A 13,708-nucleotide genomic window follows, 5' to 3' on the forward strand; every position below is an offset into this window, starting at 1 on the left:
CTATACTAATTTCCATGAAGCTCGAATAGAGGGTGCTGTACAATGATTACGGCTCCATTTTGGTTTTTGGTCTTTCTCATATAGAATCGACTGAATCCATTGCTAGTTGACGCAGTTTTTTGAATCCGAAAATGTAGAAGCATTTTTAGGGATTTTTTAAAATTGGGAGGTTTGTATTTAGGACTATCTAAAAATAACTAGACCAATGAGCAAAGTTTTGTTTTAAAAAAGTAAATATTGACCTTGTAAATAACAATTATTTTGTCTGTGATTTTAATATCTCACGCACACAATTACACATTAAAGAAAGGGATTAAAAAAACTTACAAAATGCGGAAGCAAAAACGATCGTCGTACATAGTTATCAACTTAGCAAGCGGAAAAACTCATGGGCAACTTTGGTCCCATTAATTAAAGCACCTATAGTTCTCACAAAAGAACAAAGACAGCAAAATAAGAATTTTGAAGAAAATAAAATAAAAAATAAACTCCTAGCCACATACAATAAATGTGTCAGGTGATATTTTATATTTTTACTTTATTAATAAAAACGTCATACAATACTGATGCGCATTTTTATATATGAACTCATGAAGTATTTTTATTCCTTAACCTACATTTCAGCTAACATTTTAACAAGTTCAAGAACTTTAAGATGAATATAATAAAAAAGTTACAAATCAATAATGAAAATATTTTAGTGAATGGCGACATAACTATCATCTTTAAAACAGATAGATTGATATTTATAACTAAACTGCTGTACATAAATAAAAGTGACACATCCAATTAAACGCGCCATTGCTATTTTCGGCTACGTTTTATCAATAAGTCATACCATTAAGTAGGGAAAGATTATAACTATGTAACAAAAAATTTTCATTACGTCATTGCTTAGGTATATAAAAAATATTTTTCCACTATGGTTAACTCGAAATTCAATAAAATTCAGCAAGGCAAAAATATGGCTATGGCTTTTACAGAATTATAGGGTTCAAGCCATAGGTTTAGAAAATAACACCATTTAATTAAAATAAATAAGAACTAAAAGTTCAGATTTTCACGAAATTATATATTTTGGCATGACAATTATTTCGACAACACCGTGTCTTTATCAATCAAACGTGATAAAGACACGGTGTTGTCGAAACAATTGTCATGCCAAAATATATAATTTCGTGAAAATCTGAACTTTTAGTTCTTATTTATTTTGTTAAATGGATTTTCATCAAGTAAAAGCCACCTACCTCAGTTCAACCATTTAATTATATCATTTAATAAAAAAATGTTTTCTTTTTGAGAAAAAAATTGTTTCATCCTTGTGACAATATTGCAGACTTCTAGTAACGCATACTTTTAAGATATTCCACTGGACCTTTAAATGTACAAAGGATGTCCCGACCGGGCACGAGGCGTTTGAAATATTCGATACCCATCGCAAGTCGCTCATTAAGGAGAGCAGGGAATATAAATAACATACTGATTTAAGTCGCAGACGTTAGATAAATTATTAATAGTATGTGCATAGATAGGCGAACATAAATACGTTTTGCTTTTATATAGTGACTTGTTTAATTTCAATATCAAATGAGCCGTACCGTAATGAAAGCAGTTTTATAGTAACAAAATCAATTACAAGTATTTGTGATTGATCAATGAAGATACATCGAAATAATTTTATAAAAAATCGCCCTGTAGATTAACGCGAATATAATGACGTAAAGAAAAACAAATAGATTATTCTGTTCCTAGACGCTCGTACTTTCAATGGATTTTTCGGGAAACGTTGCTAGCGGATTGGCATTAGTGTGGCATGTAATCTCATCCACTCCGACACGTACTGCGCTGTTGTTGTAGTCGTGTAGTTCATTATAAAAGGAATATACGTTTATTAAGCCAAGCCAGAAAAACGCTGAAATAATATAATGATTAAAATGATTTAAATAAACTTCAACATTAACGCACCACTAAAATTTGAATCCACTTCAACTGTTGACTCGATTTGGATGTATAAGATGGTCCCGAAATTAGTGAGCCAAACTATAAGAGTATTAGCATATGTTATGTCCAACATAAGCTCTAGTTTTCTATATAAACATATGTCGAGAAACGACCCCTACCGGACCCAAAAAAACGAATGGGTATAGAAATTGTTTTTTATTAATATTTTCGAAAGACGTTAAGAGAAAGTCTTCAAATGTTAGAGTTTTTGTATGGTATTTCTCTTTCAATGAGCCAATTTTTTTTATATATATAATATAAAAAGAAAACAGTACGCCGACGTCAAGTAATTGAGCACGGAAGGCAAATTAAAGAAAGGGACTAAAAAAAAACTTACAAAATGCGGAAGCAAAAACGATCGCCGTACATAGTTATCAACTTAACGAGCGGAAAAACTGATAGGGCAATTTTGGTCCCATTAATTAAAGCACCTATAGTTCTCACAAAAGAACAAAGAGCAAAATAAGAATTTTGAAGAAAATAAAATAAAAAATAAACTCGTAGTCACATACAATAAATGTGTCAGTTGATATTTTATATTTTTACTTTACTAATAAAAACGTCATACAATACTGATGCGTACCATATATCGACTATATTGGAGAAGAATTCATTTTATTCATGACAATCCGATCGAACATTTATGGGATGTGTTAATATGGAGAATTCAAGCTAGACTTCGTACCCCAACCTCGATTCCATAGCTTATTGTTGATGTAGAAGAAGAGTGGCTTAACATTCCACAAGAACCAATAACGAACTTGATTAGATCTATGCCTAATGGAGTAAGAGATGCTATTGGGGCAAGAGGGGGTCATACCAATTATTAAAAAATAAGTGATGAGTTGCTAAAAAAGTTCACAATGGGCCGATTTCTATTTAAATGACGTGAACATACTTTCGACCACTCAGTCCAGACCTAATGAAATTTGTTAGTTGTGGTATCCATAGCCTCTTTACCTCAACTGATGGACTGCTAAAGGCCTCTTTGCTTTCCTGGACAAAAATTTAATTTCCCTTTGTTCCCAGTGTTGCTCTTTATGAACTATTGTTGCTTCTGACCAGAGGTCTGCTTTTCCGGAGTTTGTTGTTTCGGCTCGCTGTACATTATTGCTGTGTTCCTTAATGCGAGTTTTCATAGGTCTGCCAGTGGACAACTATCCAGATTGGCCTGGGACTTTATACATACAGTTTTTGGTATCTTTCTGCTCAGAGAGTTTTATGTTAGCGAGTGGGCAGCGGAATCTATCGCAAGATCTGAAGATTGTTTTAATCTTATTATGGCGGCCGATGCGTTGGGTATCTTCTGATAATCTTCTCTTCTTGGTCAGCTGATTGTTTCCTTTTCTTCTTTGAAGCTGTTGTATGCCCTTTCCAGAAGTGACATAATTATTCTTCGTTTGGTCATTTGGGAATGGTTTGAAGCAGCATTAAGGTATTGTCCAGCGTACGTCGGCTTTCTATATACTGATGTGGTGATTGCTTATTGCTACATTTGACTATAACATCTAAATATAGAGGTTGTCCATTGACTTCTGCTTCTATTAGGACAATAATCAAGTTCACAAGACACTTAATAGAGTTAACGTCGACGGGAATACCCACAAAATGTGACAAACTCTGAGTAAAAAACTCGTTTTTCTGTAAACATTCTGCACATGCCTAAATCTTAAATTTAAATAAACATGTTTTTTGTAACATAGTTTCCGAAAATTTATATCCATCTTTGAAACTGATCCAAGTTTTAGTGGTGCATTAATTTTGGTGTGAAGTGTATATGCGGCAATGTGTTCGACTTACGGCACAGTGCCAGTATTCCGAAAGTTGCGATACTGAAATGCTTGTAAACATTCATTGCTGAAAATATCGTAAGCGTAAATTTTACGATAAAGTCCATTACAATGTACCTCAAGACCAGAATCTCCTTGCCCTAAAATAAAGATAAAGAGTTTGTTATTTTATTTTTACCCGTTTTTTTAAATCATTGGTGATGGGTTATCCACGTAAGTTAAAAATTTCAAAAATTGTTCCAATTACACCATTTTTCCAGGAATTTTACGCTTATCTCAAACTTATCTCTCATAACTCATTGGTTGTATGAATCCAGATTTCCTTCTCCGTTGTGTCAATAATTAATTAACCATTAATTAATGGACAATAATTTAATACTGCTAGACCTCTGAGAAGATACGGGTATCACCACTTTCCAAAAATGTTTTTCAATGTTCGTATTAATTTACTTAATTAGAAAATTGAGTTGGTAAGTGTTAAATAGATTTGAAAAATAACGATCTGAATATATTTATTTATTATTTAAAATAAAGAGGACGAAAAATTTGTAATTAAAAAAAAATCAGATAACTATTCTATTCTATATATATTGTTTCATTGAAATAATAATACATTATTGTTGCTTTTGAAAATTTTATGAAATATTTGAGGCTATCCATTTGTTTAATTTATGTACCTGAACAATGGCAGCAACTAAGAGACAACCAGCGATAATACTGAATGTTCCTAGAACAACTCCACAAATAAAATAAACCTTGAATTCCATATCATATCTCCCAGTCATCCAAACGCTTCCTCCGACTATTATCGTAATTCCAAGGGCCTGAAACAATGCAGTTTACAGAAACATATGAGGGACACGATCAACAGTATAATATCGCTCAGACTCAATGACTTTCATTTTTTGCAACCAATTGTAATCAGCATATAGATACTAGAGATACAACTAATGGTGCAACTATGACAAACAATTATATTAAAAGGTCGGATGCGACACATTTATAGAAGTATTTTCTCAAAATATACCTAGGTCTGGTTTAATGTTTTGGGAAAACTAGTTGTTCAGTTTTGGTTATTTATTTTGTATATTGACACTAAATATTAATTCATTACCTGGGTTTTCTATATATTGATTTCTTTATGATTCGGGGTTAATCGAATACATTTATCAATTTTTATTTTAATTTAATTTTTTATATACTTTATGGTAAAAAACGCGTGTCATTTCACCGCGATAATATGAGCCCTCGGGTTTTGTTTGGCCGAATTACCGCGCATAGTTTTCGCGTGTTTGCGATTGGTAACCCCCACTACATTGCTGCAATGGACATGGTGTGGAGAAAGAAAATCCGAGAGGCCTCGGGGGTCTTACACTAGAGTGCACATAAGGTAGGCCGTTTATGTTATAATTCGAGGGTTTATCCGTAGTTTTGTTTTGTTTGTGATCAAATTTTAAATTAAGAATTTATTTCGATGAACTTGTATACTATTATTCCACACGCGGCTTCTAAAAGGAAGTCTAGGAAACATTGAGTCTCTTACATATGGTCTTCGAGCCCGGATTTTTAAAGAATCAGTAATTCAAAAATAAAATTATTTTGTCTTTTCTAAATTCATTTTCTAATACTAAATTGGTAAAAATAAATTTGATTTCATTCACTATAAAGGCGTTTAAATAAGACGACCTTGAATAAATTTGACGAAGTATCGGAAAACAGGTAAAGAATTTAAATCGTTTAGAGTTTTTTGCGGTCTTGATTTTGTGTACGATATTTTGATTGTTTTTTGTTATCAATTGTGGTTTTGGTGGATTTTACGAGGTTGTTCGCATATTTTAATATAATTGAATTTAATTTCTTCTTTCTTGCTATTTTTTTATGATATAGAAAATTTCTAAAAATATTTTTAAACCATGGCAGATTCAAAAGTAAATAGAAGAAGCGTTTTTATACAAAGATTGAAAGAAATCTACGATTTAGCTACTGCTGCTACACAGAACCCAGCTAAAATTAATGATTTTAAAATACGATATTCGGCGTTAGAATCAACATATAATGAGTTTGATAGGTTGCATTTGGACATAATTTCTGATAAAAGAGTAACGGATGTAATGCTTGAGCAGCAGGAGCTAATTCGAGCGGAAGTTGATGATCAATACTTTTCAATTAAAAGCATTTATAGTGAACTTTGTATAAAATCTGAAATATCCATGATGGTACCACCTTCGCCACCAGGCCAGAGCCATAATTTGCCGCCTTACCTAAATTTTAATCTTCCCCGTTTAGATATACCTGTTTTCTCAGGCAATTTAAAACAGTGGCCGACATTTTTTGATTTATACAGGAGTTCGGTGCATAATATGAACTTTTCCGCTTCACAAAAATTTCAATTACTGCTTACTCTCGTAACCGGAGAACCGCTCAGTTTGTTGAGAAATATTCCTATAACTGATGACAATTACGCAGTAGCCTACGATACTTTAATAAAAAGATACGACAATAAACGGCTTTTATCGACTCATTACTTCAATGAAATAATGAACATTTCCAAAATTTCAAATCCATCGAATCAAGCACTGCGTAATGTTGTTGATAAGTTTTGTGAAAATGTGGAGGCATTAAAATTATTGAACTTTCCTACTGCGGAATGGGATTTTTTGCTTTTTAATTTACTCTTAATGAAAATCGATTCTGATACCTTACAGCGATTTGAAATGGAGCACGCAAAATTTGATATACCCACTTTTGCGCAGTTGAAATTATTTCTGAATAACAGGTGTAAGGTTTTAGATACGTTGACCTATACTCAGGAAGAAAATAAATCAAAAAATGCCGGAACCATTTATAATAGTAAGTCTTTTGCCAGTAACCGTCAACATAAGTCAGGTTCTAGGAATAATGGTGATCACTCCAAAGCATTTTTTACTAATACTCCTTCTAATAACGTTCCTACATTGAATTGTGGTATCTGTAGGACCCAGCATTCCATTATAAACTGCTCCGTCGGTTTAAGTAAGACTCCTCATGAGCGCTATTTACTAGTTAAACGCAACCGTTTGTGTGTGAATTGTTTGAGTTCGTTTCACAAATTTTCGAAATGCAGTTCTAATAAGACCTGTTCTTCTTGTACGAAACGCCATCATTCTTTACTACATTTCGAGTCGGCACATGGTAATGAACGTAGTCCACCTAATGACGATGTTTTGCCCAGTGCTAATGACTCTTCCGTAGATCAACCACATTGTGGCACCACTTCCATAAATTCTAATAGTGCATTTACGCTCCTTGCGACTGCAAAAGTGGATTTTCTGGACAGCCAAGGTTATTCCCACACAGTTAGAGTACTACTGGACAGTGGAAGCCAAGGCAATTTTATATCCGAAAGATGCTTTAAGAAATTAGGACTTTCCCGCTCTCGTTTGAACATTCCAATTAATGGGTTAGGTAATATGACATCTGTATCGTCGAATGGTGTTACTTGTTGTACGGTCCGCCCGGTGGGTAAGAACACACCTTCTTTTCCCATAGAATGTATCGTTTTACCGCAGATTTGCTCCTACATGCCTTCTGTATCTTTCAGTCGCGAGAACTGGTCACATTTGGAGAATTTAGTCGTTTCTGATGACACCTACAATACTCCTGGACCTATAGATGCTCTCATCGGGTGCGAGTTATTCCCTTTAATTTTGTTGCCTGAGAAGGTGTGCGGTAAAGAGTTGGAACCTGTCGCATTCAATACATTATTTGGCTGGGTAGTGATGGGTAAAATTGATCGTATAAAAAGCAAGTCCTCATATTCCTGTTGCACACTATTGGAAGAAAACCGGGATATTAATAAAACTCTTCAAATGTTTTGGGAAATGGAGGAAGTTCCAAGTAGCAAGTCTTCATTAACCCTTGACGATCCCGCTGAAATTTCTTTTAACGAGACTCATTCTCGAACTCCTGAAGGACGTTTTATCGTTACTCTACCGTTTTCCAGTGGTGAGCCATTATTTTCTGACTCACGCTCCATAGCCCTAAAAAGGTTTTATAGCTTAGAGCGCCGTCTTCTTAAGGATCCTCCATTATTTGAGATATATTCCAAATTTATGAAGGAATACTTAGAGCTGGATCATATGGAACCCGTGTCTGCTCCTGTCTCTGACGTTGCCCAGCGCCACTTCTACATCCCTCACCATGGGGTTACTAATTCGAATAGTACGACTACTGCATTGCGCGTAGTCTTTGACGCATCTTGCAGTCCGCGGGATCGATCGTTGAATGACACTTTGTTGATTGGTCCCAAACTACAAAATGAAATTGTAAGTATTCTGTTAAGTTTTCGAAGGTTTCCTGTAGCATTTACTGCCGATATCAAAATGATGTATCGACAAATACTTGTTAATGACAGCCACCAAGACTACCAACGTATTTTATGGAGATTCTCCCCTCGAGAACCTGTTCAAGATTTTCGCCTAAAAACCGTAACCTACGGATTAAATTCAGCTCCTTTCCTTGCTCTGAGATGTCTTTTACAATTAGCCACCGAGGGTAGAGATAGATTTCCTAGGGCCGCAGCAATTTTAGCGTCCCAAGTGTATGTTGATGATATATGTGTATCTTGTAAATCTTTAGAGGATGCTGTGGATATCAAACAACAACTTATTGCTCTATTGGATGAGGGTTGTTTTTTCCTTAGAAAATGGTCTAGCAATTGTGTTGACTTCTTATCTACTATACCTTCAGATATTCTACAGAAACCTCTCGCACTTGACACTAAATCCGATCCTTACTTGAAGGTTTTGGGTCTCAGATGGTCTCCAGAGAAGGATATCTTCTCATACGACATACAATTTCTCAACTCGACGTGTACTAAGAGATCTATACTTTCTGAAATCTCCAGAATTTTTGATCCAATTGGATTACTTTGTCCCATAACTCTATTAGTTAAGCAGCTAATGCAATCTTTATGGGCGAGAGGTATCGACTGGGACAGTGAAGTGCCCGCAGATATTGCCCAAAGGTGGACCGACTACAAAAATGAATTGCCAAGTCTGTCAGCATTAGAAATACCCCGTTATTGTTTTATTTCAAAGTATGTTAGTTTAGAATTCCATGCTTTTGGGGATGCTTCAGAGCTAGGTTATGGAAGTTGTATCTATTCTCGCCTCGTGTCTCCAGATGGCCAAATTTCTACTTATCTCCTCTATGCTAAGAGTAAAGTATCTCCATTGAAGAGATTGAGTCTTCCTAAATTGGAATTAAGTGCTGCATTAATGGCTTCCAAATTGCTTAAATATGCCTTAAATGTCTACAACATTCCCGACGTACAAAATATTTATGCTTGGTCTGACTCGACTATAGTCCTAGGTTGGATAAGGTCACCGCCCTGTCGTTGGCGCACTTTCGTCTCAAACAGGGTGAGTCAGATTCAAGACAATGTAGCACCTGAACGTTGGTTTCACATCAAATCAGAAGACAATCCAGCTGACCTTGCGAGTCGCCCTGTCCTTCCGTCTGATTTAGTTGACTGTCCCTTATGGTGGGCGGGACCAGCTTGGTTGTCGCGTCCCTCCGAAGAGTGGCCCAAACACGAACTTGGTGAATTGGACGAACCACTACCAGAAGAAAGAGCGACCATTCTCACGGTAATAAAAGGCTATAATCCTGTTGGTGATATTTTGAATAGGTATTCATGCTTACAGAAAATACTTCGCCTTATTACTTATTGGCGTCGTTTTCTTGGCATTCGTTTTAAAGTGGTTTCAGTGGTTAAAAAGGGTCCTTTCACGGAGTACGAGTTATTTCAGAGTCTTCTCCGCATTGTGAAGCAAGTACAAGCAGAAGCCTTTTATGAAGACATTTCCAATCTTTCGAATAAGAGTGTTTGTTCCAAGCCGTTAAGAAAGCTTGCTCCTTTCATCGATGAACAAGGACTTCTCAGGGTAGGCGGACGCCTTACTCACTCTCAACTTGATTACGATCAGAAGCATCCCGTTTTGCTTCCCAACAAACATAGGTTGACTGATCTTATAATAGAGGATTTTCATAAAAGATACCTTCACTGTGGACAGCAGGCCTTGCGCTATTTTATATCTCAACGGTTTTGGATTTTGGGTGCTAAAGGAGCTATAAAACGTATTGTCCATAAGTGTTTCCGCTGCTTTCGAACACATCCTCAGGTAATAGAACCAAAAATGGGCGATTTGCCTAGTTTCCGCATTACCCAAGCCAAGCCCTTTCAATGTACTTCTTTGGATTTCGGTGGCCCTTTTCAGATACTGATGTCAAGACATAGAGGTTGCCGTACTCAAAAGGCTTATCTATCTCTCTTTGTGTGTTGTTCTACAAAGTGCCTGCATTTGGAACTGGTATCAGACCTATCCACTTCTGCCTTTCTTGCGTCATTGCGTCGCTTCATCAGTCGACGTGGTAGATGCTCCAAACTGCACAGTGATAACGGTACCAACTACGTTGGTGCAGCTCGATACTTAGCAGATTGCATGGCTAAAGCAGCCGCTGAGGAATTAATCGAGTGGCAATTTTTCCCTCCTTCAGCGCCTCACTTTGGTGGGTTACACGAAGCTGGCATTAAAAGCGTCAAAACCCACATTACTAAAATCATAGGGGAACAATTACTTACCTATGAAGAATTTTACACAGTTCTCACTCAAGTTGAGGCCGTACTCAACTCTAGACCACTTTGCGCTATGAGTAGTGATCCCAACGATCTATCCAGTTTAACACCAGGTCATTTTCTCTCCTTAGCTCCTTTATCAGCTATTCCCGATCACGACCTCACTTGTGTTCCTATGAATAGACTTGATAGGTGGCAGTTACTGACCAAAATGCATCAATCATTTTGGAAAAGATGGCATATGGAATATCTTCATTCTTTACAACAGAGAGCTAAATGGGATAAAGATACCACTCTTATCACGCCGGGTACTCTAGTTGTACTGAAGGAGGATAATTTACCTCCCCTCCAGTGGAGACTGGGACGGATTGATTCCATTCACCCTGGTGCTGACGGTGTTCCACGAGTAGTCACTGTCAGAACCCAAAACGGTTTAATCAAACGACCGGTTATTAAGGTATGTCCTCTGCCGGCCAATTAATCACAATTGATAAACTTTAATATTAGCATATTTTGTTTATTTTCTTTTTTTTTTGTTGTTTTTTGAAATACCGTTGTATTTGGTGGGCGGTATGTTCAGTTTTGGTTATTTATTTTGTATATTGACACTAAATATTAATTCATTACCTCGGTTTTCTATATATTGATTTCTTTATGATTCGGGGTTAATCGAATACATTTATCAATTTTAATTTTAATTTAATTTTTTATATACTTTATGGTAAAAAACGCGTGTCATTTCACCGCGATAATATGAGCCCTCGGGTTTTGTTTGGCCGAATTACCGCGCATAGTTTTCGCGTGTTTGCGATTGGTAACCCCCACTACATTGCTGCAATGGACATGGTGTGGAGAAAGAAAATCCGAGAGGCCTCGGGGGTCTTACACTAGAGTGCACATAAGGTAGGCCGTTTATTTTATAATTCGAGGGTTTATCCGTAGTTTTGTTTTGTTTGTGATCAAATTTTAAATTAAGAATTTATTTCGATGAACTTGTATACTATTATTCCACACGCGGCTTCTAAAAGGAAGTCTAGGAAACATTGAGTCTCTTACACTAGTGTTCAGTTCATTATTCCCTCCCCTACAAAACTATCAATGCCACTATATTATTCAATAGTAATAAGGTAAACAGTATTGTTATATGTTTAAAATAACCGACTTTTAAATGATTTTAATCCCGATCGGATTAATTTCTGATCACACTCTATAATTTGTTTCCTGATATGTATTATATTAATACCATATTTCCAAACAGGAAAAAAGCAGTAGACTATTCATAGAAATTTGGGCAATCTGTATACCTGCCAGGTTATAATATAAAAATTCCTTCAAAAATAACAATACTTTTTGTGAATGTTAATTTTGTTATATTTTTGGTGCAGTATATAGTCTATAGGTTTCAAATTCTGAAAGAACAACCTGTATTGTAAAAGATGATTCTCGTTGAAGGGCTGTTAGAAGGGCTGGAGACCGAAATCGTTTTTCTTTCAACTATGATCATGGTGTGCTCTCGTTCGGAAATAATTACTCACCTCCAGCGTTGCCAGTTCAACTGGATATTACTAGTACGTTTTTTCGCCTAAACTGTTGCTAACATTTCCTTACTTCGAAAAAAATATATATATTTATTTTACAACTAAAATACGCCTTTATTAAAGCTTAATATATTTTTGCCTAAATGAACTAACTATTTTAAATTTTACAGGGGTTATCGTTAATTCGTACCATCACATCTCTGAAAGAGAAATTGTAACAGTAAAAACTAATTTATTTGACATTACCGTTGAGATTTTTTATTAACAAAATCAGTGTACAAATCCTTATATCCATCAACTATTTGAGTGAATAAAACTTGTTCCTTGTTTTAAAAATCTACCGAAATAAGCTATGGGCCGCTTATGTTTTAAGTGATCCGCAGTACCATCGGCAAACATTTTTAAATAAAACTCTGAAAAACAAAAATAAAAAATCAGGAAAAATTTTGCCTATTAAAACTATACAGGGTCCCGCTAAATATTTAACACGAACATTGCCAATCTAATAAATTCAAACCTCAAAAAATAATTTGTCTCGGTACTGGATCCTTCCTGCCTCAGTGTTTACTGAGTCGAACTTGCTGGAAATTCGTGCCATACTTTTGTATCTCGCTTAGATAGAGGAAAATTGTAAATAAGAAAATTATTGTCCTCGATATAGCCTATATCACTGCCTAAGCCAGATCACGTTTTTTTTTCACCTGGAGCTAATAATTTACCCTCGGACAGGCTAATTTTTAGTTCAGCCTATAACCGACACACCCTGTACATAATCGAAAAGTTAACTAAAAAAAAACGTTATGGCCCCATATTTCCCGCGTTTCCTGGTTCAAGGGTTTTTCTGACCGGGCAAATCATTTTCGAGAAAAAATAATCTAGGATTGAAAATAAACCAAAAAAAAAATGCTTCGTAAAGTTTGATGACGCCCAGAAAGTAAACTTCCACCACCCTGCCAAATTTCAAGTCGATAACTGCCAATTTTTGACACATTTAGCATAGCGCCGGATATCTTGCACACCCTGTATGATATTCGCAAATCTTATAGACAGTCAGGTTAATCAATTTTGTAAAATACATACCGTATCGACATTACTGGCGTAAATGACTTTTTAAGCTTTTCTGTGGTTTATTTTAGACATTTTTGAATATTTTGATAAACAATTATTAACAATAAAAGAGAAATAGAAAATAAATTTGTAATATTTAAAAAATATATTATTTTCACATTTGTATATTACGTAGACATATTAAAATCGTCTAGTATATATAACAATATAAATAAAGACATCAAGGTAATTGTTATAAATTCAGTTTTTGAGGGTAAATGTTGTACTCACCAAATTCGTTAACGCATTGAACATTGCCCACGTCTTATAACTACAACACAATTTTAAACCTCTCATTTCAAACCAAATTGTTGTCAAACACAATAGACTCTATATAGAAAAGAGATAACAGGAAAAGGATTCGATGTTTTGGTTCGAACGGAGACCAGATATTGAGTGCAGATTCTCGGCGAGCGAAAAACCGACGCCAGACGTCTCGTCGCCAAAAATGAGAGGAAACGATAGGGTGCACTCAATACCGATTTACTTAGGAGTTTGTTTAGTTATATACTTTATAAAATTTACATTGCACAATAAAATTAAAACAAAAAAATGCTCAGATTTTCAGTTATTTATTACTTTATGACAACTGTTTCGACAACACCTTTATCAAATACAAAATATGAAATATTCCGACATCTATGTATACAATC

General features: G+C 35.3%; 1 protein-coding gene across 1 annotated transcript; it reads right to left on the minus strand.

The window, feature by feature from the left end:
* Positions 1-1,194: 1,194 nt before the first annotated feature.
* LOC132705462 (uncharacterized) lies at positions 1,195-13,426 on the minus strand. The gene is made up of 4 exons (XM_060676049.1): positions 13,287-13,426; positions 4,469-4,615; positions 3,802-3,931; positions 1,195-1,912 (listed from the first exon to the last, which is right to left on the minus strand). Exons 1-4 carry the CDS (start codon positions 13,350-13,352, stop codon positions 1,749-1,751), a joined length of 507 nt encoding a protein of 168 aa, XP_060532032.1. The 5' UTR covers positions 13,353-13,426; the 3' UTR covers positions 1,195-1,748.
* Positions 13,427-13,708: the final 282 nt, after the last annotated feature.

The sequence above is a fragment of the Cylas formicarius genome, unplaced genomic scaffold (assembly GCF_029955315.1).
Source record: "Cylas formicarius isolate icCylForm1 unplaced genomic scaffold, icCylForm1.1 PGA_scaffold_7__23_contigs__length_41026272, whole genome shotgun sequence".
NCBI lineage: Eukaryota > Metazoa > Arthropoda > Insecta > Coleoptera > Brentidae > Cylas > Cylas formicarius.

What these genes read in the sequence shown, in the direction of transcription:
- LOC132705462 (XM_060676049.1), bottom strand. Translation starts at nt 13,352, where the DNA reads ATGAGAGGTTTAAAATTGTGTTGTAGTTATAAGACGTGGGCAATGTTC. An exon ending in TAGTTGCTGCCATTGTTCAG is followed by an intron (nt 3,932 to 4,468) that starts GTACATAAATTA and finishes TCTTTATTTTAG; the next exon opens with GGCAAGGAGATTCTGGTCTT. An exon ending in CGGAATACTGGCACTGTGCC is followed by an intron (nt 1,913 to 3,801) that starts GTAAGTCGAACA and finishes ATATTATTTCAG; the next exon opens with CGTTTTTCTGGCTTGGCTTA.